A 27,250-nucleotide genomic window follows, 5' to 3' on the forward strand; every position below is an offset into this window, starting at 1 on the left:
CTGGAGAGGTGTGATCAGTGGCAGTGCTGGGGGATTGATGGTATTATGGTGGGGGAGGAATGGGATCAGTGGCAGTAGTGTTGGGGGGGATAGGATGAGTGGCAGTGCTATGGAGATCGCTTTGCCACTCTGTGTCTGCTTTTTTATTCAGTATTAATTCTGTTTTACATTGATACTTTTTTTGCATATTTATTGGAGCTGTTTTGTGTTTCAGTTTGTTACAACTAAGACCCAGGAAGGGGCTGAAATGCATCAGCCTTGCTTTGTATTAAATTTAAAGAGTATTCATGTGTTTTTCACAGCACAGTGAGTGAAATCAATGTAAGGGGAAGCTATTTTTTTTACAAAAAATAATGCAATGCAATATGCAAAGGTATTCTTTCGTCAGAGTTTAGGTCTACTTTTTTTAAATCGTCCTTATGCCAGAATGTATAACCTTTGGCTATTTCTTTCTTTTTCCAATTTTGAAGGATTTTTTTTGTACTCTGCCTAACATTTAATAAAAACTGCATTAAGAAATCAGTGTCATAATATCTCTGCATCATTACAATATCAAATAAAATGCAGCAGTTACACCTACAGGGATACAAGTTTCCTTTGCTTTTCTTCTGAGCTGTGGTCGCTGTACACTGTCTTGAGCACAACTTCACACTCAGCCTTTTTCTGGAATGTTGTGATAGGACGTTGTGTGGAAGTCGCAGCTGTCAGTATCAGGATTCATTAAGCCTTGCCCTTGTACGGAGAACATCACCATGACATTGCCAGTGTGTAACTTACACTAAGAGTACGCTGCCTCTGGAGAGAATATCCAAGGCCAACATCCAAAGTGTTTTTCGACAAGGAATGTTTTTGTTATCCTGACACTCCATGTCTCCAAGCGGTCCAAGAACAAGGTAATGTCATTGTCATACTATTTAGCCACTAGCTGAATGTCTCTCTGTTCTGTAAAGCTTTTAATAGAGGTCACTTTTAACAGATCACATAATCATGACAAGAAGAAACAGGTGGTTGACTGCGAAACTTGGCTAATATAACAAATCCAACATTCTAGCTGCTAAAATTATGGTGGATGGGTCCTTACAACTGTTACAAAAGAGTAATGACCTAAAAATTTGTATGCGTTTGTTCTTTTTTACATTAGGCTTTCACTTGTGTGCTTTGGAAGGAGAAGGAACAACAGCGCTTTCTGAGCAAAGTAGCTGTATAAAATCTCATTTATTAAAAAGTAATCATAATAACTCACAAGGGAAGACTTGTATAAGGCAGATCACTACTGGACCAACTCCTGCTTGTATGGTCCGGTGGTGGTGTGTATCCCAAGGCTGCATGGTCACACTGGGTGGATAGGTGGACTGGAGGCGCTGGGCTTCCGCGCTAGTAGTGGTGACGTCACCAGATCCGAACCCGGAGAAGCGGCTTGTGTGCTTTGTATTGATTATCATTAAAATATCGCTTCTCGGCCTTTTGGCTAAGATCAAGTGTAGTATCTGTTCTTATCAGTGTCCAGTGGGGGTGCTACCGACCATTCTAGTTTACGGGGATGGTTGTTGTACAGTACCCTCACTGGTATGATGGGGGTCCGGAAGGCTAGTACCGGAGGGACAGAAACCAGGGAGCGCCATGATTCGTTCTGGGGCCTTGGGAGTAATTCCTCTGGGGAGACCGGAAAGACCCAGTTCCTCCTGGTTTGAGCATGCTACCTTGGTCTGGCCTGGGGTCGGGGACGCAAAAAGTCCGCAAACTCAGTGCCCCCTGGGGAAGACGCTCTCAGGGGTGTCACTAGTAACACTTGGGTGTGGGACCCCACGGTGTGAAGATGACACATGGCCACTGTTTTTCACCTCTTTTTGCACAGCGCCCTAAGGACCAGGTCTTTTGGCTAAGTCCAGGGCAATTTTTGCTACAGGCCTCAGGGCCTGGTCTGTGCACTATTAGGCACGGTACCACTTTTTTATTTTATTCTATTTATTTAAACCACTCCCACGTTTTGTCACTTTTTGCTTTCTTATGTGTGTGTTTTTCACGGATGGAGGGTGTGGGTCCTCGGGCCTTACCTGAAGTCTAGGGGGAGGATGTGTGGCCATACGGTTCCTTCCTCCCCTGATCCCTAGGGGGTTTTCTCTTCGGGAGAACCCCCTTGCCTAGTACTGGATGTCCGGCTTCGGCTGGGCATAAGGAACGGTGGTCCACCAGGCCTTTTGGCCAGGAGGACCAAATGGGAACCTTGTCCCTGTCAGGAGCTTCGTGCCCCGGGGGATCGGGTGAACGGTCCAACCCTTTCGGGGGTAGGACAAACACACCCCTAAGTGCACGTTTTTCGTGTGTGTGTTTCTGCACTTGCACTTTTTTGCGGACACTTACGGGTTTTTACATTATAGTTCCACGTTTGCGGACTTAAAAAAAAAAAAAAAAAAAAAAAAAAATTGATTATCATTTTAATGCTGCATAACATCCTGGAAAACGTAAAGGCCACATAAACATAATCTGACAAAATGGTCTATATAAAAAAAAAAAAAAAAACTGCTATTAGTGATGTCAGATGCTCTTCGCTTTTTGACATGCTAATGTCTCTACAGAACTGGTCACAAAGTCTATGAACTTTGTCAAAGCAGCAACTATTGCAGAATAAAATATTTATATTTCCTTTGAATATTTTTTGTAGTATACATTTATGAAAATATAAATCTCAAAATTGAACTTTAATCAGAAATGTAAGTTCTTCTAGATCACTTCAGGCTGCCTCTTTTGCAGGTATAGCTATATAAAACATTAAAAATAAATGCCTATACCGTTTAAAATCCATTAATACATTGTATCACTCTGTTCTGCACATGCTCAGTTGCTCTCTATTTTCTGGACTGTGCTGAATTTGTAGAGGCTGATTTTGCTGACAGCTTAAAGATCTACTGCTGCTCAGGGGCTCTGGGTTTCAGCAAAATGGCAGACTCAAGCAAGAAGAAACAGGAACAATGCTGGAGGCAATTTACAGCACACACTGATTTTGGTAGCACAATTATTAATGTAGAATGTTCCTTGCTAAAGAACACTCATTTTTATCAACTTGTTAAAAGTAAAGTTCTACTTTAAATGGTAGACAAAAGCAATCTCCCAAATGGCATTTATTTCCACTAATATCTTATGGATTTTAGTTAAATTATCAAAAAGCTAAAACGGGCATTTAAATTTTTTTTACAGCTTTGAAAATTAAAGGTAACAAATAGATACTATCTTCAATAACATCAGAATGAGTGAGGACACAGGTAAGATCAATTTACGTTTCCATTTCTGATTCTATTTAAGGAACGCATGCTGAAATATACAACACTTATAGTTGAACCAGTGCATACCATAAATTACTGAAAGCTGAAACCTGCTCAGCATATACAGTTAGGTCCATATATATTTGGACACAGGAAGAATTTTAGTTTTTTTCAGGTATTTACCAAAACATATTCAAGCTATAGTTATATAATGGATATGGGCTTAAAGTGCACACTCTCAGGTTTAATTTGAGGGTATGTACATCCAAATTGGAGGAAGGGTTTAGGATATACAGCTCTTAAGAGTAGCCATCCCCCCTTTTTCAAGGGATCAAAAGTAATTGGACAGTTGAATATAATCATAAATAAAATGTTCATTTTTAATGTTTTGTTGTAGAATCCTTTACTGGCAATGACTGCCTGAAGTCTGGAATCCATGGACATTACCAAAGACTGGGTTTCCTCCTTTCTGAGGCTCTAACTGCAGCTGTCTTCAGTTGCTCTTTGTTTGTGAATCTTTCTGCCTTTTAGTTTTGCCTTCAGCAAGTGAAATTAATGCTCAATGGGGTTGAGAGCAGGGGATTGACTCAGCCATTGCAGAATATTCCACTTCTTTTCCTTCAAAAGCTCCTGGGTTGTTTTGGATCATTGTCCATCTGTACTGTGAAGCACCGTCCAATCAACTTTGCTGCATTTGGCTGAATCTGGGCTGACAGTATATCTCTAAACACTGCAGAATTCACCCGGCTGCTTCTGTCTTCTGTCACATCATCAAACACCAATGACCCAGTGCCACTGGAAGCCATGCATGCCCATGCCATCACACTGCCTCCATCATGTTTTACAGATGATGTTGTGTGCTTTGGATCATGAGCTGTTCCAAGCCTTCTCCACACTTTTTTTCCCTGTCATTCTGGTACAGATTAATCTTAGTTTAATCCATCCAAGGAATACTTTCCCAGAACTGGTCTGGCTTTTTAGATGTTTTTTGGCAAAGTCTAATCAGGCTTTTCTATTCTTCAGGCCTATGAATGGTTTGCACCTTGTGGTGAACTCTCTGTATTTGCTCTCGTGAAGTCTTCTCTTGATTGTAGACTTTGACAATGATACGCCCACCTCCTGGAGAGTGTCCTTCACTTGTCTGGATGTTGTGAATGGGTTTTTCTTTACCATAGAGAAGATCCTGTGATCATACACCACTGTTGTCTTCCGTGGATGCCCATGCCTTTTTTATGTTGCTGAGCTCATGTCAGGGCAGGAGACGAGGAACGGACAGGCAGGCCTAACAATGTAACGCACTGGCTGACGACAACCACCACCCACAGACCGAAGTCCCTCAGGGCGCGGAGTCTAAGTCCCAGGCTGCCGTTCACCAGGGCCCCTGATGGTGGGGATGGACTTGACGCAGCCAGGAACCAGGTCGCGGCCCCCGAGACACCTCAGCTGCGGTAATGGCCGCCGCCAATGGCGTGTAGCTGGTGGAAGAGACAAAAGAGTAGTCAGACAGGCCGGGGTCAACAACAACAGGACAAAACAGTACAGGACAGCAGACGAGAATCACAGGTCACGAGCCAGGTTCAGCAACAGAGGGTCAGATAAAAGGAGAATACAAAGAATAGTCAAGTCACAAGCCGAATCAGATACCAGGAGAGTCACGAGAGTCAGAACAGAGTAATAGCAACACAAAGACACAAGACACAAGTGCAAAGAGCATGTGCGGGCCACAGGCTTATATGTCATCAGCCACGCCCCTCTGGGGGGTGGACCTAAGAGACCTGAAGGCATAAAAGGATTCCCACCATGCACAGCAGAATCCAAGATGGACGCCAGCACATGGAGTAACATAACCTCAGGGAAAAGGTAGGACCTTGACAGTACCTCCTCCTCAAGGGCCCCTCCCCCTCCGCGGCTCAACAAAAGGTTTCTGAGGAAAGCGGGTATGAAAAGCACGGAGGAGGGCAGGAGCATGGACATCCGCGGAAGGAACCCAGGAACACTCTTCAGGACCATAACCGCGCCAATGAACCAGGAACTGTAATCGACCGCGCACCAATCGAGAGTCCAGAATCCGGCTCACCTCATACTCCTCATGACCGTCAACCCGGACAGGACGGGGCCGAGGCAGAGAGGTAGTGAAGCGATTGCAGATCAGAGGTTTCAACAGGGAAACATGAAAGATATTGGAGATCCGCATCCCAGACGGAAGGGCAAGGGCATAGGCCACCGGATTCACTTTGCGGAGAATGCGGAAAGGACCGACAAAACGGGGAGCTAGTTTGGGTGTGGGCACCCGAAGATTGAGGTTGCGAGTAGACAATCACACCCGATCGCGGACCTGGTATGAAGGAGCGGGCAACCGTCTGCGATCAGCCTGGAACTTCTGGCGCTGAGCTAAGTCCCTCAAGGCCCTCTGGATCTGCCCCCATGAAGAACGCAGGGCAGCAAGATGGTTCTCCACAGCCGGAATGTCCTGTGGTGAGAACCTCTCAGGTAATACCGCGGGTTGGAACCCATAGTTGGCCATGAAGGGAGACATCCCGGAGGAGGAGTTGACCGCCAAGTTCCTGGCAAACTCTGCCCAAGGCAGGAGATCGGCCCAATCATCCTGATGGTCTGAAATATAACACCGAAGGAATTGTTCTAAGGCCTGATTGGAACGCTCCGCAGCCCCATTGGACTGCAGGTGGTAGGCTGAGGAAAAGGAGAGACTAATACCCAAATGGGAGCGAAGGCATGCCTGCACCGTCAGGGTTCATGGCACTTGTGTAATGTCAGGGCAGGAGCTGAGGAACGGACAGGCAGGCCTAACAATGTAACGCACTGGCTGATGACAACCACCACCCACAGACCGAAGTCTCTCAGGGCGCGGAGTCTAAGTCCCAGGCTGCCCTTCACCAGGGCCCCTGATGGTGGGGATGGACTTGACGCAGCCAGGAACCAGGTCGCGGCCCCCGAGACACCCCGGCTGCGGTAATGGCCGCTGCCAATGGCGTGTAGCTGGTGGAAGAGACAAAAGAGTAGTCAGACAGGCCGGGGTCAACAACAACAGGACAAAACAGTACAGGACAGCAGACGAGAATCACAGGTCACGAGCCGGGTTCAGCAACAGAGGGTCAGATAAAAGGAGAATACAAAGAATAGTCAAGTCACAAGCCGAATCAGATACCAGGAGAGTCACGAGAGTCAGAACAGAGTAATAGCAACACAAAGACACAAGACACAAGTGCAAAGAGCATGTGCGGGCCACAGGCTTATATGTCATCAGCCACGCCCCTCTGGGGGGTGGACCTCAGAGACCTGAAGGCATAAAGGGATTCCCACCATGCACAGCAGAATCCAAGATGGACGCCAGCACATGGAGTAACATAACCTCAGGGAAAAGGTAGGACCTTGACAGCTCACCAGTGCGTTCTTCTTTCCTCAGAAAGTACCAAACTGTTGATTTGGCCATTCCTAATGTTGCTGCTATCTCTCTGATGGATTTGTTTCATTTTTGAATCCTTACAATGGCTTGTTTCACTTGCATGGACAGCTCCTTTGAACGCATGATGTAAGTTCACAGCAATAGATTCCAAATGCAAATACCACATTTAGAATCAACTCCAGACCTTTTACCTGCTTAATTGATGAAGAAATAATGGAGTAGCCCACACCTAGCCAGGAAACAGCTTTTGATTCAAAATTGTCCAATTTCTTTTGGTCTTTTGAAAAAGGGGGGATGGCTAATTTTAAGAGCTGTAATTCCTAAACCCTTCCTTAATTTGGATGTACATACCCTTAAATTAAACCTGAGAGTGTGCACTTTCAGCCCATATCCATTATATAACTATAGCTTGAATACGTTTTGGTAAACACCTGAAAAATTGTGCCTGTGTCCAAATATATATGGAACTAACTGTACCTGCCTGGTGCCCCATGGTCTAGGCCACAAGGACTTTCCCTGTAATGTTGACACTGTCATGTGACTTCCTCAGCATTCCATTATTAATAAATAGAATAGTGCAGTGCTAAAACAATAAATCAGAGTTCAATGTAAGCAACAGTCTGTGTGACTAAAAGTGCCAGGTAACTGGCAGGATCAATGGCAGTGCTCCGTGAGAAATAGCAGAATTACGCACTCACCAGATGCGTAATAGTTATACACATGAAGTATCACATCTAGGGATTTCCTCATCAGATAATGGTCTGGTCGGGGTTAGGTACTCATCCTTCAGTGTGATAATCAGCAAAAAGCCCAGGTATCAGATAAATTGGATTCAGGTACCAGAGGTCCCTTTAAGGGATAGGTAGAAGAGGGTGCCTATTTACAGGATATCTTCCTTCTCTGGGGCAGGCGACTGGATCTCAGTAGTGGGATGCCCATAGTGTAGTACTTCAATAAGGTATTTATTAGGAAAAAATGGTGTTTGCAAACATAAAATATTGGTAAAAACAGCATCAGGGGAGTAGGGATGAACTAACCCTCCAAAATCAAAGATGGCCACGGGCCTCCACGTGGCTCTGGCGGCTTAGTGTCACGACATCCTGGCTCCTCCTTACGCATTACGTGCGCACGCACTTCATCAGAGGTCACTTTTTTACCTTTTATTAGCATTCCATTATGGAGTGAGTGTCAGGTGATCTCTGTGGTTCTTTAAACCCTTTCTGGAGCAATGTGTGTGTTTCTCAAGGTCCTGTACAGTGGTGATATCTGAGCTGCTACAGGGAACAGTTCTCCTGGTGGCATGTGCAATTTCACCATTTTGCATAAGTTAGGAAAAAATCTATACATTCTGTTCTAATTTTTGATCACTAAAAAAAAATAGCACAAAATAAAAAAACCTTAAAGAAAAATTGTACCACATGATGAAAATGATAATAAGCCTAGCACACTTATTGAATCAGCAGTATAATTTCATATCTTTTTTACAACATAAACTGAACCCAGGACCCTGCATTCATTATATCTGGTCTCCCACAGTTCACAGAACATGGAAATGCTATTATTTTAGTAAGTATAAACTGCTAAATACCTTTTCTCATGAGCAGTCTTGTGACTTCTATCAGTCCACGGCAGAGCACTGGTTAAAACTTGAAGGAGTTTTCATTCTCCTCTGATTGTCCTATGAGGATGCAGGACCCATGGCCTCTGTCTGGACAGTGCTGATTGACCCTGTGTTGATCACATGTACTCTCCCCCCCAAAAAACTCTCTAGGAATACACATTAAACTGAGCATGTGCAGCTTGCCCCCAAGACTCTGTTCTATCAGCAGATGTATTGGGAACAGCAGAAGAAGGAGAGGATCAGAAAAGACAGGATCAAACATCTTTTTTACACAATGTGGATGATTAACCCCTTAGGCTCCATGGTGAGTATATCAAGCATGCTTTGCTGCATATACAGACTGATTTTATCGTTGTGAGTTTAGTAACACTTTAACCAATTGCCGACCACCCGTAGTAATTTTAGGCACTGTCACGTACCTTCCTTCCGGGTTCAGTGTCCAGAACCCGGCTGACTCCTGCTGTGATTGGACAAAGCAAAATTTTTGTCATCAGGTTTCAGTCAATGGTTCATGGCTAAGGCTTGCTGACTGGTTGTTCCCAATCACAGCCCAGAGTTCTACACACAACACAAGGCTCTGTACAGAAGGAAAGATATATGTTTTTCATGTGTCTGCAAAGCAGGGAGGAGGAACAAACAGATTTTTAGTAAAAAGCAGCACATATTACACACATTAACACTTGTAAGAGCACACTTAACCCCTTGATTACCCCGAGATTTTAACTTCTTCCCAGCCAGTGTGACAGTGTATAGTATTTTCACTAATTACTGTACTAGTGTCACTGGTGATGTCAGTGTCAGTCTACCTCTCAGCCAGCATCAGTTAGTGTCAGATTGCTTGCCACACTGTCAAAGTCCCACTATAAATGGCTGATCACCACCATTACTAGTATAAAAAAAAATTCCATTATATATATACCATAGTTTGTAGATGATATAACTGTCACACAAACCAATCAATATACACTTACTGGGATTTTGTTTTATCAAGGACATTTAGCAGAATACATTCTGGCCTAAATTTATGAAGAATTTGGTTTTAATAAATTTTAAAACAGAAAGTAAAATGTATTGTTTGTGTTTTTTTTTAATTTTCGGTCTTTTTTAATTTATATAATAAAAAATAAAAAACTCAGTGGTGATCAGATACCACCAAAAGAAAGCTCTATTTGTGTGAAAAAATGTAAGTTTAATTTGGGTACGGCATTGCATGGCTATGCAATTACCAGATAAAGTAGCTCAGTGCTGAATAGCATAAAAATGCTCTGCTCATGAAGGGGGCCTTCCAGGGCTCAAGTGGTTATATTTTGAACTTTTTTTTTAAACTGGTAATTTTTTGGAGAGCTGTAAAAAAAAAGAGTGTTCTGTCTCTCTCTGACAAAGAAAATACATTATTTGCACTGAGAGAAAAATGAAGGCTGCTACTGCTAGACACTCCCTGGCAATACTAGATGCCTGGCCATCTCTCACTTCAATATTTTCTGAGTCATGGACCTGTAAGGCATACCAGGAGTGTAAGAGTTAGATTAAGTTCACATGGTGTTGAAAGGAAGTACATTTTCAATTCTTCTTAAGCCACTTCAGACCCATGTTGCTTGCATTAAAAAGCATTATGTGATGGTATTTGTCACTTTTTTTTGTAAGGAAAACAATTTAGAGAGGAAATGTTCTACAGGAAGCAATCTGCTTTGAGGTGTGGTTGATTTACGGATTGTGATCTGGAGTTTTTGTCATTCCAACTTGAGGACCTTGGGGGGAAGAAGATACACCTTAAAATCTACAGCAAAGTTTGTAGAGCTTATCTTTTTCTTGTCCCATGTGCTGCCCCCACAGAAAGCTGACAGCCTGCAGAGGCTTTGTATTACATAACACAAGCGGCTGTAAACATACACATGACATCAGTTAAAGAGGAACTATACTCACCTTGACTCCAGCGATGCAACGTCCTGGAGCACTGCCTGTTTGCCCTTTTTTTATTTGTTACCTAAAGTTCCACTTTAAAAGACCCTTTTTAACTACTTCCCATCTGCCCACAGCCTATAAAAGGAGGATGGAAAACAGCACTGATGCTGGTTAACGTACCTGTACATGTATATGTGAAATGCTGTGATACAGTAATGTTTTACGATGTGATTTTAGTGTATTTAGTGAATGTCACTTTTTAACAGTTTTAAATTTCCTGCTGGTTTCGGCCCCCGTACTTCCTGTACGTCCCGACGCTTGCAGGGACTGGAATCCGGAAGACGGCCAGAGGAGATGGTCGGGGACGCTGCAGGGGGGACATCGCGGGAGTGCAGGACAAGGTAAGTGAAACAGGGATCCCAGAGCAACGCTGCAGGGTAGTCCCGAGTGTAGCTCGGGGTTACCTCTTTTGGCACTGATAATTAACCCCGAGCTACACTCGGGAATACCGCCAGGGAGGTTAATATAGCAAACATTCTTCTTGCAGCCAGTAGCTCATCACCATCTTACTACTTTGCTGTGAATAGGCTGTAATTTGACCTGTTTTTCAGAACATACACAATTGAATAGGCAGGGTACGCACTTCATGGTCTCTACTCTGCATATATAGCTCCATGTGAAGTTGCAGTTAGACTCAAGGGACACTGCAGGCATCAATAAATCTCCTGGACCCAATTCTCCAAGGCCTTCTCCGTCTGAACAAGAATGATTATGCTGTGGTAACCTCTGCCTCTACTGTGGGGATGCAGGGCACTTTTTGCGAACTTGCCCCAGAAGACGCATTAGGAGCCCTTCTCCCCCAACCCGCATAGTAGCCGCTTTGGATTCTGGTCGAGCTTATACTATTCTACCAGTTTCCCTTAAGCTACCAGAAAAGACTCTTCCTGTTTCTGCTACTGTGGATTCTGGGGCCTTTAGCTGTTTTGTGGACTCCTCATTTGCTGCCCAGCATGAGCTACCTCTCTGTGCCACGAAGAGTAGTTTCTCAGTCCATCTGGTATGTGGTTCAAACATTAAATCTGGGCCTGTATCTATCCTATGTTCTACAACCTCAGAGCACTGTGAGTTTTTACGTCTGGATGTTATGACTTCTCCTTTGATTCCAATTATCTTGGGTCAGCCATGGTTGAAGGCTCATAATCCCTGCATCGACTGGTCCACTAGGGAAGTGACTTTCCAATCTAGTTACTGCAAGAAGTTTTGTCTTCCTCCAGCAACTAAGCCAGGAGAAATACTCCTCAATTTTAATATAAACTTTGAAACTGCTAAACTGGTACCCGCAGTTTACCATAAGTACCTTAATGTCTTTAATAAAAAGAACACTGACTCTCTTTCTCCTCATAGACCATACGACTGTCCTATTGAACTTTTTACCGGGAGCTGAAACTCCCTTTGGACAAATTTAGCTGCTTTCTGAACTAGAATGGGAGGATCTGCATAAATACATTGATGAAAATCTTGACAAGGGGTTTATCAGGCCCTCTACATCACCAGCTGGGGCTGGTATTTTCTTTGTTGAAAAAAAAATGAAAAGACACTTCGACCGTGTGTGGACTACCGAGATCTTAATAATGTAACCATTAAAAACCGGTACCCCAGAACTATTCAAAAGATTTCAAGATGCATGAGTATTCTCCAAGCTGGACCTGATGGGAGCATACAACTTAATTAGAATCAGGGAAGGTGACAAGTGGTAAACGGCCTTTCGGGCTTGCTTTGGGCACTTTGAATACCTTGTGATGCCCTTTGGACTCTGTAAAGCGCCAGCTACTTTTCAGCACTTGGTAAATAACATCTTTTGGGACTTCCTGGACTTGTTCATTATCGTCTACTTAGATGATGTTCTAATTTTTTCTGCTTCACTAGAGATCCATCCTTTATGCAAAACCCCAAAAATGCAAATTCGAAAGACTTTCCATTCAGTTCTTGGTACTTATTATCTCTACAGATGGAATTGCCATGGATCCTCAGAAGGTGTCTGCAATACTCGATTGGCCGGTCCCCACTGATAAGAAAGTGGTGCAGCGGTTTGTGGGGATTGCCAACTTTTACAGAAAGTTTATTAAAGACTTTTCTGGTATCACTTCCCTGATTACGCAGCTGACAAAACACAGCACAGCTTTTTCCTGGACTTTAGAGGCTCAAGCTGCATTTGAAAGACTGAAGGGTTTCTTTACATCTGCACTTATCCTTAAACATCCTGATCTTGCATTGCCATATGTCCTGGAGGTGGATGCTTCTGAGAATGCCGTGGGGGCCATACTGTCGCAACGAAAGAGAACTAAGTCCTTACTCCATCCTGTTGCCTTTTTCTCTAGGAAGTTAAGTCCTCCAGAGAGGAACTATGATGTAGGCGATCGGGAGCTACTTGCCTTTAAATCAGCTTTGGAGGAATGGCGATACCTGCTGGAGAGAGCAGCACATCCTGTTCTTGTGTTGACAGATCATAAGAACCTTGAATATTTAAGGGTAGCTAAATGTCTAAGACCCCGCCAAGCCAGGTGGGCACTTTTCTTCTCTAGTTTTAATTTCCATATTACGTATCGGCCTGGGTCAAAGAATGGGAAGCCCAATGGCCTTTTTCAAGTGTTTCAAGGTACTGGGGTGCCTCCTGAACCTGACACAAATCTACCTGCTCAGAAATTCTTGTTATTACAAGCTGATCTCGTATCTCAGATAAAGACAGCAGTCCTGGATCATCCTCCACCTCAAGAACTTTGTCTCGAACTCAAGGAGGGCCTCTACTTCTATGATGAGCAGATCTTTATTCCAGAGCAATTTCAGACAGCAATTCTTTACATGTGTCAAAATCATCCTCTGGCAGGTCATTTTGGAGTTCATAAGACTTCACACTTAATTCTTTGCTCAGAAAGGATTTACCACCATCTTAGTGGTGGTGGATCGTTTGTCCAAGATGGCCCACTTTGTGCCTTTAAAAGGAACTCCTTCTGCTGCAGAGACTGCATCTGCCTTCATCAGGGAGGTAGTATGCCTACATGGTGTCCCCAGTAACATCATTTCTGATCATGGGGTGCAGTTCACTTCCAGGTTCTGGAGGTCCTTATTTGAAGTGTTGGGCATTGAACGTTTTCTCTCTTCGGCATACCATCCACAAACTAATGGTCAGACGGAGAGGACAAACCAGACCTCGGTGCATTCCACCACTAAACAGACACCATTCTTTGTGAATTATGGATTTCATCCTTCCTTTCAGCCAGATTTGCCTTGAGTATCTTCAGTACCAGCTGTGCAGGATCGCCTAGAATTTTGGAGGTCCAATAAACAGTTCTTGCAAGAAGCGATTGTTAAATCTCAAGCAAACAATAAAAGGTTTTTTGATAAGAAGAAGATGGGTAATCTGGATCTAGAACCTGGAGATAAGGAATGGCTATCCACTGCTAACTTAAAATTGACCTGTCCCTCAAAGATGTTAGGACCAAGATATATCGGGCCTTTTCTTTAAAGAGGCAGTGACTTTTGAGTTAACTGTGCCTAAGAGCTTAAGAATTCATCCTGTGTTTCATATTTCATTATTAAAATGGACTGTTTCAAACCCATTTCCTGAGGAACCAGAGGCTCCAGCTCTACTGCTTGCTGAAGGAAGTGAAGAATATGAGGTTGAAGCCATCCTAGATTACAGGAAGAGAGGGAATCAGTCTCTCATTACATGGAAAGGCAACAGCCCAGAAGATAATTGTTGGCAACCTTCCTCCTAACGTTCACGCTCCACGGTTGGTGCAGACTTACCTCCACCTTCATCATAAAAAACAGACTATGGTTGGCATCCAGAGGCTGCCCCTGGGGGGGGGGGGCAATGTAAGGGAATTCCTGTATGGCAACTGGCGCATAGAAATGCACAGGCGCACAACATCACGCATAGAAATGAGCATAGGCTACCTATAATATCAGCGCCGGTTGTCTTGGTGTGTTCCGGTCTCATGCTTATCAGAAGTTCCGGCAAGCCACGCACCCAGATCTTGCAATGAGCACTATGTTTCGGTCTTTCTGTTGCATGAGATCAATTTTGGCCTGATGTCAGAGTGAGTGAAAGGTGAGAGGAGATAAGAAGATATGTCACTGTGACTGAGGAGTTGAGTACACCCAGATGAGCACATATTTTCTTTTCTTGGGGTGAGCAGTTTTTTGCCCTGGTGTGGTGGAGGATCACTGAATATTACTAAAGAGGATATTCACGGAAGTGATACACATCACTGAGGGGATTATTTATGGACTCTTTAGTTTATCACTTGTATATGTTTTTCAAAAGAAGTATTTATGTTTTCTAACAATTATTAATTTAGAGACTTGCACTGCATTAGTAATTTGTAAATATATTCGGTATAAATATATGACTATAAAAGAGTTACTACCAAACAGCAGGCACCCTAAGGTAACATATAATACTATTCAGAGTCCTCAGAGAGCTGAAAAAGTACCCCCTCCCTGAAAGAAAAGACAATTTCTCATTGTGCAAATAATAGACATCAGGAAATTGCCATCTATTGTCACTCTATAGGCATCTTCATGGAACAATAAAAGGTCTCATTTGACTCTTTTCCTGACTACACATTTACTAGTTATTCAATAAGAGTACAAAATTTATTGTGTAGTAAGCCACAGCTACAAATCAGAATTCACTTTTACCAAGAAAGACCAGCACATGCTAGATTCACACTGGATGATATGAATATTAGTCTACTTTCTGTGTTCATTCTCTAACGCTTTATTAAATAAACCAGGTAACGTTTTACTAAACACAGGACCCTGCATTCACTATATCTGGTCTCCCATAGTACGCAGAACAGGGAAATGCAATTATTTTAGTAAATATGAACTGCTAAATACCTTTTCTCTTCAGCAGTTAGAGCAGTCTTGTGACTTCTATCAGTGTCCAGCAGAGCACTGGTTAAAGCTTGTAGGAGTTTTCATTCTCCTCTCGCTGTCCTATGAGACTGCAGGACTCCTGACCCTCTGTCTGGACAATGCTGATTGGCCCTGTGCTGACCATTTGCACTCTCCCAAGAAAGAAAAAAACTTTCTAGCAATACACACCAAAATGAGCATGTGCAGCTTGTTCCCAAGGCTCTGTTCTATCAGTCGGGGACAGTGGAAAAAGGGGAGGATCCAAGACGACAGGATTAAACATCCTTTTTACACCCTTTTTAACCCCTTAAGTTCCACAGAGAGTATAACAAGCATGCTTTACTGGATATACAGATTGATTTTACTGTTGTGGGTTTAGTGACACTTGAATGTCTTGGAGACATACAGTACCTTGTTTTCAGATGCTTTATTTGCTGGAAAATTAGGTGGTGTATCTAAGTGACACTGCCAGCTGTTTGTCAATATCATATTATAATATAATATCAAAACCTACTTTTAGAACTTTTAAATGCAAAATTGAATATCCACACACCCAAATCTTTTGTACAACCTCAGATTGTCAGTTTATCTAGTTTTCCTATTTGTTTATTTTTCAAATTTGTTTATACTGTGACCCTCTAAACTCAGTAGTCCTGAATGTATATGATATATAATGTCTTTATTTGATCTTCATTTGTTTGCAGATAGTCAGAGCAAAGATGAATGGCTAGTGCCCAAGATCTTGGAGCGGCGTTTTGTACCAGCATACCTTACATGTGTAGCTTGGGAAGGTTTCAACTTTGTGGGACATGAGATAAAAATAGTAGAATCCACAGACCTCTTTGGAGCAACTGTATGGCCCTCAGTAAGTATGAAACACTAATAGGGTCAGTCCATACATAAGTTGAATTTAAATTTTGGGTGGAGACAGGCTTGTTGAATCAACCAATGTCTTCATGTATGCATTGTAGATTCCAAAAGCAAAACCTCATTCCCTATGATATAGCTATAGTCAGGAAGGCATCTTTCTTTTCATCCCTCTCGATTTCACTTTCTTTCTCATTCTTTCTCTTGTTTTCCACTTAGTTTAAACTACCAAAAATGAGGCCTACAAAAGGAAGAGTGAGACTCTATGTTGTGAGAAGGGTACAAAGCCAGAAACAACTTTGGAGAAGTCTTATTAATATTAATTTGGGTAGACTTATCCTTAAAACTCCAAATAGCATGGTGGTTAGGATGCAAGTATCAAGTAAAATTGATGCTCATGCGCAAACTGTCATTTGCTGTAATGTCTTTTATACAAGAGTTTTCAGTTCTGTGCCAAATGATAATTGGATATCGACTGTTTTTGATTATGATGAGGTCCCACAGGCACTGGATACAAAATTACAATCTAGCACTTGTACTGCTTTGGTTGGCTTTCCACCTCAGGATGATCTTCCGGCAGGGCTTGGTTTCAGAATACAAAGGGATGCCCTCCCCCTCTTTTTTATTAATGCAGAAGTGATAAAGCAAAGTGAGAGGTAGAGCTTGACTTCTTCAGTCACAATCAGGTGGGCCCTTTTGTTAAGGGAATGGGCATTAGTGTCTGATTTCGAAATTGCATGCTTCAGAACCTTCAGAGTGCTGCTAGAGCATTTTAGAGCCTATAGAATGGAACCCCTGTCTTTTGGCCAACCTCCCACCCTAAAACAAATGATTGTCTGCAGCACCTTACAAAATTCATCCATGAGTGGTAGATCTCCCTACCCACAAAAACAGTGTGTGCAGAGTTACAACAATCTCAGCTTACCTACAGGTTTCAAGGTGGTGCTTCTGTGCACCTGTGCCATGTGATAGCTGTGGCTAATCACAGCTATCACAATTGTACACAATGGCACATGAATGGATGCCATTTATAAAAAATGATTGCTTATAACAGTGATCATCCCGATGAGGACGGTGATCCAGTTGATGCTGAAGTGCCATGAGATTTTGGCAGCCATCTTGATGTATATACTGTATATATAGGGGACCAATGTCTTTTGGCACGCCCCCCAGTGTTGCAGTGGGTAGGGAAAGAGCTCAACTGGGCAGAGAAAGCACAGATGCAGTACTAGGAAGAGGTTCCAGATGTGTATGGATGTGCAGGTTTCCTTTCCAGAGTGTCCACACTGCAGCATTCCCAGATTGAATTTAGCCGTGACGTTCAGCAGCAGCTTTGCGGAATCTAGCTACAGTTACTTTCCCACCACCCCATCCAATGGAGCACTTCTCTGGCACAGTGAAGTTGTAAGAAGAATTGGTATTACTGGAGAGTTGAAATCTAGTGCCTTACTAGTATTCTGAAGACAAGGAAAATAGCAAATCACAGCCTAAGTAGTGTCAACATTATATTTGACTGTTGTGCCCTGTTGGTTGACTGTTGGACTTGTTAAATCTTTTTTTCATAAAAAAAACAACTGACTGGTTACACACTGTTAATAAAGAGCAATTTTGTACAATGTAGGAAAAAAAGGGTAACTGAACACTGGATGAATAAGTAACAGCGGGAAGGATACTTGGAGTTAAGCTGCATAGAGCAATGAGTTGTTTGTTTGTTATCATTGTTATCATCCAAGCATATTCGCAGTAGTACTAAAAACTAGGCTTTTTTCAGTTGTTGTTAGTATCAAACTCTTCTGCAAAAAAAAACTTGAGTGTTTAATGTCACATTAAAGCATGGATGGGGATTATTATAGGGGATAATAAGATGAATAAAGGAATAGCACTTAGACCTGTAAAAGTTACACTAATGATATGCAGAGGAATGTTTTCCAAGTCAAGACATCTTGGAAACCTTATAACTGTATATTTGTATTAGAACATGCTAAGGAGGGTTAGGCACCGTACACGCAATGAAAATATCAAACAAATGATCATCCATTTTTTTTTGCATGCTAGTCTCATATTAATAATAAAAAGGTTACTAAAGTTACGAAAATTTTCGTACGACAGAATAAAAATTTGGAAGTGATGTCATGTATTTGTATTGTATTTTCAGACAAAATCTGTACTGATTAAACTAAAAGTATACGACCTGGTATCGTACGAAAAAAAAATTTGCGCTTGTGCCTTCCAATAATTTGGGATGAAAACTGTGTACTAACGATCAGATTATTGTACGATCACTTCGAAAGCTTTATTTTTTGTACAATTTCCTGATTCAGACATTTGTAAAACAGAATCCTTTGTATGTTTGCTTTTGAAGGATGTACCATATTTGGTCTTAATTATTGTGCTTATACAGAATGTTTGTGTGACTACTTGATGTACTGTATATTTCTTCCAAAAAAAGACCACAAATGTATCAATAGAATTTTAGATAAATGTGCAAACACAGGATTTCTTGTATGTATAGTTGAACTGTTTCCTATTAGCATAATTTGAGAGTGGTCATTTATTGTTTACTATTGAAATGCTTTTTACAGGTGATTTCACTGGTGATTGGTAATGAATAATAATAAAAAAACTGACAATTGGTGCATACCTCTTTAAACCGTAGGTTTGGGTATGCTTGGAGAACTCCAACATGACCAGAGAAATCTTCTGAGGTTTTGCTGCTTGGATCACAAATGGTTATCTTGTAGCTGATGTGAAACAAACTAATACATTACTGGAGAGAGCCTGAACCAATGCTAACTAAGGAAGATATATCTCTGCTAGAGCAGAACTGATCTTCTGTAATACGCTGTCCTGGAGGAGCCATGCATGGAAGGATAGGGAGAGCTCAGACTAGCCTCGAGCAGAACAGTCTGAGCACATACAGGAACCTGGCCATTGCAGAAATATTGTCTATAGGGCGGGGGTCTACAAACCTTCTAAACAAAGGGTCAGTTTACTGTTCTTTTGACTTTAAAGGGACAGTGCCCCATCTTTGGTACTAGGGGGAGGAATAGTGTCCCTTTTGTTGGTGTCCGTGGGAGAAATAGTGCCTCATTGTTGGCGTCAGTGGGAAGAAGAGTGCTCCATCATTGGCGTCAATGGGAGGAATAGTGCTTCCTTGTTGGTGTCAGTGGGAGGAATAGTGCCTCATCATTGGTGTCAGTAGGAGGAAAAGTGCCCTATTATTGGTGTCAGTGGGAGAAATAGTGCCCTGTTGTTGTTGTCAGTGGGAGGAATAGTGCCCCATCATTGGTGTCAGTGGGAAAAATGATGCCTTTTATCATTGGGAAGAATAGTGCTCCAAGGGCTGGATAAAGGCAACATTTGGCCCTGGGAATAGTGCCCTTATCATTGGTGTCAGTGGGAGGACTAGTACCTCATTATTGGTGTCAGTGGGAGGAATAGTGCCTCATTGTTGCTGTCATTGGAAGGAATAGTACCCCTATTGTTGGTGTCAGTGAAAAGAATACGTGCCCCATCATTGGTGTCAGTGGGAGGACTAGTGCCTCATTGTTGGTGTCAGTGGATGGAATAGTACCCCCATTGTTGGTGTCAGTGGGAGGAATAGTGCCCCATCATTGGTGTCAGTGGGAGGAATGATGCTTTTTATCATTGGGAAGAATAGTGCCCCAAGGGATGGATAAAGGCAAGCAAAAGGCACCATTTGGCCCTGGGGCCACAGGTTAGAGACCACATACTAGTCATTTGGAGATTGTGAAGATGGAATATAGAGCAAGTTGAACTGTGAGAAATTATGATGCGAACACATTGTATATATTACCACCAAAATTTCTAAGAAGATATATCCTGTATCAAAGCTGGTATATTAGGATTCTAGGTGTACAAACTTTTTGACATAAAAAAAACTACCTATAAATCGGAGTATCGATTTGGATAAAAAGAAATACCCGTGAAGTGCATTATGTTTATAGATTTTTTAATATCATGTTTGTACCCTAACGTAAAAGTTGTTGTAAGTTTTTTGTATTACACTTCAGTATGTTTTTAATACTTGATCGATATCTTTTGATATGTATTTGTGATCCCTACAGGCACTTGTACTTTGTTACTTTTTGGAAAAAAATGCAAAGCAGTTGGGCTTAGAGGACAAACGCATCATTGAAATTGGATCTGGAACCGGGCTAGTTTCTATAGTAGCTAGTTTACTGGGTAAGTATGATTTAATTTATTGGTTGGGATGTCACGATAAACTGTAGCAATCTGATTTTTAAAAGTCAGATCGGGTTAATGCGTTTTGATGTTTTGGATGGAGTGATAAATCCTTACATGGCCTCAGCTTGATATTGCAGTTATATTATTGTATAAAGTACCTTCTAATAAATGCTTCATAGAGATATAACCTAGAAGCCACTGGTACTGCCAGCCGAGCTCTCAGCCTATTGTTGACGTGTTGAAGATGAAGGGAGATCTCAGGATCTCTATCACTGTTGTAATAAGAGAAAACTGCAGGGAAAAGCAGTGAGCCAATTGCAAGAGAAGGATATGACATTTCTGTTGACATTCTGTGCACAGTCCACAAGTCACAAATTAATGCAATTATGTGTTCATTTATAACATCTTCTTGTATTTTATTTTTTAATCAACTTGGGAAGATACCTGAATTTTACTTACATAAAGAAGGAAGTCACTGCAAACTGTTAAGGACCTATTTGCCAAGATGCGCTGCAGCAAAGTAACATTATTATATAAATAAAAAGTAGTACAGGCGCGCACAGTTCTTGAGCAGGAGTATGTATCCAAACAAGAGGAGTGGATTGTGTCTAATGTTTTGAAAGATCGCAGTCTATTCTTTCCAATGTTACGATGGACTGCTACCCATCGTAACATTGGAAAGAATAAATTCCTCCTCAGTATGTATGAATGGTGCTGCTCAGTATTAATAAGATAGTGCTAAATACTTTCATAATGTGCTCAAAGAAACTAATATACTTCTGGCAAAAAAAAAAAAATATCCACATGTACCTATTTAAATATCCACGTGTCACTTTAAATGTGAAATGCACAACCACAGTACCAGTTGCAATCTCGAATGTGTTCAAATATAAGAAAAATGGAAAATATACTGGAAACAAAATATGCACGTGTACCTCTTCAAATATCCACGTGTACTACTTTAAATGTGAAATGCACAACTACTATGACAGTTACAATCTCAAAATATCCATGTGGACTTATTCAAATATCCACATGTACCACTTAAAGTGTGAAAGTGTACAACTACAATGACAGTATGTGAGGGGAGTCACTTTGGGTGGGAGGCCCATGGAACCAAGCTCACTTTGGAGAGGTGGGGAGACCCCTGTCTCAGCTCCCCATATCCCTCTTATGTGTGAATCACCCTGTGCCTGTTAGGCGTACAGGGTGATCTGTCCTAATATTGGGGTGGGGGGTTGTTGATTGTTTAATGTCATGGCCGCTCACACACTTCCTGGTAGAGGCATGATGTCACCAGCTCCGCCTTATGTGTGTTGTCAATCATGTGACTTCCTCAGGTAATTTTGTATTTCCTTTTAATAAATTCCTCCTGTTTGGACATATACTCCTCTTCAAGACATGTGAGTGACACTAAGTTCTATTTATCCATTGAGTTTTACTACAGGCAGACATTCAGTCTCTTGCCTCTCCCCCAAATAGCTGAAATCCGACTGTGAGATCAAGGAGCAGGATTTGGAGCCAATCAGGTGTGCTGCATGCAAATGTGTTAACAAGAAACGTGTTGACAAAAGGAGAAAGCAGAGCAAGCAGAAGGCAGACCCACCAGTCCGCTGCTGCTCTTTCACTGTCCATTCAGAAGGCTATGGTTGGGAAGAGGGCACCCTTGTATTTTTTATGGGCCCACTCATACCAGGATATGAAAACTCACCCTGCTCTGTGTTTTTTAATGCAGTTCAATACACGGTGTGCCTCATTGCGCTGAGGCACAAGTGCATTCTGTAGATGCTCCGAGGCGGAGTTCAATATTCATAGCATCATAACAATTTGTACCATGCACTGATTACTACTGTGCTTTGTGGTAATGCAAATGTCTTACTACACATTACCATAACACAATGGTGTCAACAGACCCAAAGTGTGATATCATCTGCCTGGCTGTACTGCATGGCTGTGTATGCTTTAGGACTGGAAGGACATAAATGCAAATCATTTGGTAGGTAAAACCGCTCCCTTGTATGCATTCCATCAAAAGTCCAGCTTTGAAGTAAATGAAAACCCTAAATATAACTATTCTTAAAAATGTTCCCTCTTCCCTCCTCCTATCTATCCTGCATAAACAAGGTCTGTGTAATTACCTAATTTTATCTTGCTCTAATCCAGTCACAGGGGAGATGAGGGAGCTCCAACAACAGCTGGGCCATGCGATGGGTGATGTCACAGCTTCTGGAATTCACAGCCATTGTTGAGCACTCACACAGAGTTGCAGGATCATGTGACCAGACCAGAGCAAGGAAAAGCTCGACAACACAGTCCCAGAGCTTCGGTCATGTGATCCTGTAAATCTGTGCAAGGGAACGCTCAAGAACACAGTTCCAGAGCTCTGGTCATGTGATCCTATAAATCTGTGCAAGGGAACGCTCGACAACACAGTCCCAGAGCTCCGGTCATGTGATCCTGTAACTCTGTGCAAGGGAACGCTCGAGAACACAGTTCCAGAGCTCTGGTCATGTGATCTTGTAAATCTGTGCAAGGGAACGCTTGGCAACACAGTCCCAGAGCTTTGGTCATGTGATCCTGTAACTCTGTGCAAGGGAATGTTCGACAACACTGGACCAGAGCTCCAGTCATGTGATCCTGTAACTCTGTGCAAGGGAAAGCTCAACAACACAGTCCCAGAGCTCCGGTCATGTGATCCTGTAACTCTGTGCAAAGGAATGTTCGACAACACAGTCCCAGAGCTCCAGTCATGTGATCCTGTAACTCTGTGCAAGGGAATGTTCGACAACACAGTCCCAGAGCTCCGGTCATGTGATCCTGTAACTCTGTGCAAAGGAATGTTCGACAACACAGTCCCAGAGCTCCAGTCATGTGATCCTGTAACTCTGTGCAAGGGAAAGCTCAACAACACAGTCCCAGAGCTCCGGTCATGTGATCCTGTAACTCTGTGCAAAGGAAAGCTCAACAACACCGAACCAGAGCTACGGTTATGTGATCCTGTAACTCTGTGCAAGGGAACGCTTGACAACACAGTTCCAGAGCTCTGGTCATGTGATCCGGTAACTCTGTGTTTTCGAGTGTTCCCTTGCACAGTCCCAGAGCTCCGGTCATAAGATCCTGTAAATCTGTGCAAAGCAATGCTCAACAACACAGTCCCAGAGCTCCGGTCATTTTTATATATATTTATTTATATTTATTGAAATAGCTCCGGTCATGTGATTCTGGAAATCTGTGCAAAGGAACGTATGACAACAGACCAAAGCTCTGGTTATGTGATCCTGTAACTCTGTGCAAGGGAACACTCGACAACACAGGAACCAGAGCTCCAGTCATTTGATCCTGCAATTCTCTGCAAGGGAATGCATGACAACAATCGGACCAGAGCTCTGGTCATGTGATACTGCAACTCTGTGTATGCGAGCCAGAGCTTTAGGATCATGTGACTGGACCAGAGCAAGCTAAAATAGGTAAATACACAGATCTTTTTTTATACTGGTTAGGCAGAATAGGTAGGCAGAGGGGTGGGGGGGCATTTTAAAGAACAGTTATACGTTGTAGTTAGATATCTTCCAATTTAACTAATGTACAGATTATACACAAAATAAAGGTTTTCCACAAAAAAAAAAAAGTGTTTATGTACAGTTGTGTTCAAAATAATAGCAGTGTGTTGAAAAAAGTGAATAAAGCTCAAAACCTTCTAATAGCTTTTATTTCCATACACACAAATGCATTGGGAACACTACACATTCTATTCCAAATCAAAACAGGAAGAAAAATATATCAAATTTGTGTTGTTCCTCTAAAAAAAATTGAAGAAAAGTGAATATTAGTCTGTTCAAAAAAATAGCAGTGTTTGTATTCTTCTTTACAAACTCAAACATTCACTATATAAACTGAAAAATGTTTGAAGATTCTGCTTTCCTTTGAAGCACTTACTTAATATTTAGTTGTATAAGCACTGTTTCTGAGAACTGCTGTACATCTGTGTTGCATGGAGTCAACCAACTTCTGGCACCTGTGAACAGGTATTCCAGCCCAGGATGATTGGACTACATTCCACAGTTCTTCTCTATTTCTTGGTTTTGCCTCAGAAACTGCATTTTTGATGTCACCCCACAAGTTTTCTATTGGATTAAGATCCAGGGATTGGGCTGGCCACTCCATAACATCAATCTTGTTGGTCTGGAACCAAAATGTTGCACGTTTACTGGTGTGTTTGGGGTCGTTGTCTTGTTGGAACACCCATTTCAAGGGCATTTCCTCTTCAGCATAAGGCAGCATGACCTCTTCAAGCATTCTGATGTATTCAAACTGATCCATGATCCCTGGTATGCAATAAATAGGCCCAACACTGTAGTATGAGAAACATCCCCATATCATGATGCTTGCGCAACCATGCTTCACTGTCTTCACAGTGTACTGTGGCTTGAATTCAGTGTTTGGGGGTCGTCTGACAAACTGTCTCCGGCCACTAGACCCAAAATGAACAATCTTACTTTCATCAGTCCACAAAATGTTGCGCCATTTCTCTTTAGGCCAGTCAATGTGCTCTTTGGCAAATTGTAACCTCTTCAGCACGTCTTTTTTCCAACAGTGGGACTTTGCGGGGTCTTCTTGCAGATAGCTTGGCTTCACATAGGCATCTTCTAATTCTAACAGCACTCACAGGTAACTTTAGACCTTCTTTGATCTTCCTGGAGCTGATTGTTGGCTGAGTCCTTGCCATTTTGGCTATTCTTCTATCCATTCGAATGGTAGTTTTTCGCTTTCTTCCACATCTTTCAGGTTTTGGTTGCCATTTTAGAGCATTTGCGATCATTTTAGCTGAGCAGCCTTTCATTTTCTGCACTTCTTTATATGTTTTCCCCTCTCCAATCAACTTTTTAATCAAGGTACGCTGTTCTTCTGAACAATGTCTGGAACGACCCATTTTCCTCAGAATTTCAGAGAGAAATGCACTGTAACCAGCATGTACAACATTTGCTGCTTTCCTTCCTTAAATAAGCGCAATAATTGCCATCTGTTTTTCAAAGAATGAATGACTTCACTAATAGAACTCCACACTGCTATTATTTTGAACAAGCCCCTTTCAATTAGTGATTCAATTACACAGAATCAGCAGCATGCATGTTATGACTGTTGTGTCTGTTGGATTTCTATTACTCTACTACACCTGCTAGTAAATTATTTGCCATGTAGAAATATCATTTCTACCAAAAACAGTAATTGATCAGGTTAGTGATGTCTGCTATTATTTTGAACACAACTGTATATAAAGAGATTGTGCACTTACTGAGTCTTGTTTTAAGTTTGAATTTTGACACTTATTTTCTTAATGCAGGAGCACAAGTTATAGCAACAGACCTGGAGGACCTGATTGGTAACCTACAGTATAATGTTGTTCGAAATACAAAACTGAAATGCAAACATGTACCACAAGTTAAAGAGCTGACTTGGGGATCCAATCTGGAGGAGAAATGTCCTGAATCCTCCTCACACTTTGACTACATCCTTGCTGCAGACGTAGTGTACAACCATCCGTACCTGAATGAACTTCTGGAGACATTTGATCACTTGTGCCAAGAGAAGACCATTATCCTGTGGGCCATGAAATTCAGAAAGGAGAATACCCTTATACAAAACAATTTTTTTCACAATTTTCAGAAACTGTTTGACATGGAGGCTATCTATGATCTACCAAGTCTAGGTATAAAACTTTACAAGGCAAGAAGAAGATGTACGTTTACTAAATAAAGATGGATCTGGCATGAAATACTTTGGTTAAAAATAGGGCATTTACAGGTATTAAACATTCACCTAATTTTCAACTTGGTCAGCACATAGCTTAAAATATCATTCAAACTGAGCTGCATCAGCACAGGAGATAAAATAATTTTTATCAACAAAATATATCAAGAAAATTATAAAAGATTAACTGTTTTTTTTCCAAATAATAAAAGATTTACTGTTAGTTTGCAGTTGTAGATTTGATCATGTTACTATCACAGAAAAAATGTTAATTCTTTAGAAATAAAAGTGAAATCAAAATTATATATTATAATTAGGACATGCCTATATTTGTGATTTTTTTTTTAAATTTATTTTACTGGAAACCTGACAACCCAATTCTAGAGAAACACAGTCACCTATAGTAGTTTATTTAGCAAGTGTGTGTGTATAAGATGGTGCAACGACATTATAGGTTGATCTGACAAACTGGAATATAGATTTGACGAGTATTTATGGTACAAATGACATCTTGAAGTGAATTATTAACGAGCTCTTGTAATATGTAATTTTATATGCTAACATTTGCATACCATAGTATAAAGCTTTCGTAGGAATTTATTCTGCAGGGAAATGCTACGCATGGCACACACATTATATCCTTACTGTATATGTTATGCCACACATGTCTAATGTTTACACTTGTTAAATTCTATATCGGTCACATACTATGAAGTAATGTGTGCACCATTCCCTAGATAGAACTAGCAATTCAAAATGTCATATGTCACTTTGTTCCTTTAGTTGCTCTTTCATGCCCGCTTAAGCCCAAGGGCTAATAATTAGTAAAGTATTTATATAGCATTTACCATATGCAGTAGAAAACTGGAGCAAGACATGGCAACCAATGACAGCCAATGACATTAATTTAGAAATGCCTTGTCTGATGGTTTACAGATCAATAAATATTTATGAATACTATTTCTCTTCATATAATATTATTGTTACTCTATTATGGATAGGTGGGGGAAAAAATATGTTTAACCCTTTCTCTGCCAGAGCCAATTTTGTGTTTTTACACACCTATTTAAAAAAATATTTTTAGGCCTGAAGACTACATAAAACCTCCAAAACATTATATATTTTCTGAAAGCAGACATCCTAGAGAAGACAGTAGTAGTTCCAATTTTTTTATGTCACATGGTATTAACACAAAGGTCTAGGAAATGCAACATTTCAGTAAAAATACACTAAAGTTAATTTTAGCGCACACAAGTGCAAATAATTACTAATTTTTTGTGAAATATAAAAGATGAG

General features: G+C 41.5%; 1 protein-coding gene and 1 pseudogene across 2 annotated transcripts; both read left to right on the forward strand.

Moving 5' to 3' along the window:
* The first annotated feature begins 729 nt into the window (after positions 1–729).
* Positions 730–26,271, forward strand: LOC149456749 (methyltransferase-like protein 21E). Of its 2 annotated transcripts, XM_089684530.1 has the most exons (6): positions 730–893; positions 3,196–3,260; positions 10,474–10,608; positions 15,835–15,995; positions 20,086–20,203; positions 25,548–26,271. In XM_089684530.1, exons 2-6 carry the CDS (start codon positions 3,245–3,247, stop codon positions 25,958–25,960), a joined length of 843 nt encoding a protein of 280 aa, XP_089540656.1. In that variant the 5' UTR covers positions 730–893; positions 3,196–3,244; the 3' UTR covers positions 25,961–26,271. The 2 variants fall into 2 exon arrangements, with proteins under 2 accessions (XP_089540656.1, XP_089540657.1); XM_089684531.1 differs by lacking the exon at positions 10,474–10,608 and having other exon boundaries at positions 735–893.
* On the forward strand, positions 1,449–1,563 carry LOC149456750 (U2 spliceosomal RNA; annotated as a pseudogene).
* Positions 26,272–27,250: the final 979 nt, after the last annotated feature.

This window comes from Staurois parvus, unplaced genomic scaffold, assembly GCF_062004578.1.
Source record: "Staurois parvus isolate SC_StPar_1 unplaced genomic scaffold, SC_StPar_1.0 ptg000349l, whole genome shotgun sequence".
Lineage (NCBI taxonomy): Eukaryota > Metazoa > Chordata > Amphibia > Anura > Ranidae > Staurois > Staurois parvus.